At 35.5% G+C, this 1,857-nt stretch overlaps 1 protein-coding gene across 1 annotated transcript; it reads right to left on the bottom strand.

Annotated features, from left to right (window-relative positions):
• Positions 1 to 261: 261 nt before the first annotated feature.
• Positions 262 to 1,173, bottom strand: LOC113279306 (BTB/POZ domain-containing protein At2g24240-like). The gene has a single exon (XM_026528005.1). It carries the CDS (start codon positions 1,171 to 1,173, stop codon positions 262 to 264), a length of 912 nt encoding a protein of 303 aa, XP_026383790.1.
• Positions 1,174 to 1,857: the final 684 nt, after the last annotated feature.

The raw sequence follows: 1,857 nt of genomic DNA, 5'->3' as shown, positions 1-1,857 counted from the left end.
TTAACGTTTCCTCTACCTAGAAGAATTGTTCTCTTGGGTTCCCTACAATGTTCCCTCCATGTAATGTTAATTTAGGATAATAAGGTCTAACTTGGTTTTTCTTATTATTCGAAATCCATCTAATGTTACCATCGGTACTTCTTATATCCATAAAACCCAAATTTTCATCCAGATCAACCACACATATAGAGTTACTTTCTTCCACTGCAATTCCATCTTGAACATTATCATTTATTTTCGGACCAAATGGTTTATGCTCGTTTACTGAGGTATTATGCCAAACCATACTTTTATCTCTAAAATCCAAAAGACAAATATATTTCTTACGAGTCTCTTCTGAAAAATGAAAAAGCAACAAGCAGTTACTTCCATTGAAGCATTGAATCTTGTTTGCATTACAGAGAGGCTCACGTATTGTTTTATGGAAAAAATCCGTTTTTCTCCAGTAACTTGATCCCAAACTCCAGTTACGTTAATACCTGTTTCGCTACAAGCAGCAAACATCTTACCATCAGAGTTGAAACATAAAGCTCCAGCAGTAAATCTCTTCACCTGGTTTAGCTGAAATGTATGTTTTAGATTACCGCTTGACGAACTGAAAATACCAATACCAGAGTCTTGTCGTCCAGACCTTTCGCAAGCACTGATCACAATATTCTCTAAATCGATCCATCCAATATCATTAACTTTTTGATAATTGAAATTTATTGGTGGATATTCTTCAAGCATCCAATCATATGTACGGACAATTCTACTATGAGCCACAGCACAACCGCCATCAGGACTTACTCTAATGGCATTACAACCGCCAGAAGCTTGACCCCTAACCGAACTCGTTAGTCTTAATTGGTTGACATCCAATTCGCGAAACCTTGCCGCTCTAACATGATTTAGAAGACCATAATAAAGAGCTTCTTTGTAAAATAATTTATCAGGTACGTGAGGAGGGACACAAAGCTCACCAGTTCTTAGAAGATTGAGAAGAACAGAAACACAATCCGGGTTTCGATCGATAAAATACTCTTCATTAACTTGTCTTGGTTGGAGGTTCCATTCATCATCAAACATAGCTCCAAACATCGAACTTCTGCGCGCACTCGCAAGAGTAGTTGCACTTGTTTCAAAGATTTTACCTCCAACATTATACCTAACCTTGTCAGTTTGCATTCCCATGTTTCCACTTGGGTTTTTCAACCTTCAATCTTATCTAGATTTATGTATATATATAGGAATTAAAAAGAGAGTTCTTCTCTATCAAGAAACCTAGAATCCTTGATTACTTAGAATACTATTGTTCAAAAGAGTGGCAGTTACAATAGGGACTTTCTCCATAATTCGAACAAATGGAGACACATAGATGGCGTTTAGGGTAAGCTACAACAAACACTTGCATAATTCGAACAAATGGACTTTCTTTAGGAACATGGCTACGATAGGACCGTGAACCTAACAAAAAAAAGAACCAGTGCAAATACTATTGCAAGTGCGGGTATACCAAACCCGATCATCCAACCTACCTTTTCTTGAAGAGAACTTTACTGTTTAGTCCACTAAACCCGACCCGGGTTAATGGCTAGTCCAGCGGGAAAATATATTTACTCGTTAGTCCAAAAAAGTTTTGAAAAGAGTAAAATTACTCTACTAACCCTAACATATAACACTATGTATGTTACTACATATATTACTACATACTACATATGTTACTAGTAGTATATATTGATACTGCATATCAATATGTAGTATCAATATGTTATGATTACATATAAATAAATACTGTTACGTTATATATTGATACTACATATCAATATGTAGTGTCAAACATATTGGTACTACATATCAATATGTAGTATCAATATG

Source organism: Papaver somniferum, chromosome 5 (genome assembly GCF_003573695.1).
Source record: "Papaver somniferum cultivar HN1 chromosome 5, ASM357369v1, whole genome shotgun sequence".
NCBI lineage: Eukaryota > Viridiplantae > Streptophyta > Magnoliopsida > Ranunculales > Papaveraceae > Papaver > Papaver somniferum.
Note: the sequence above shows the minus strand (reverse complement) of the source record. Positions and strands in the feature narration are given on the sequence as shown.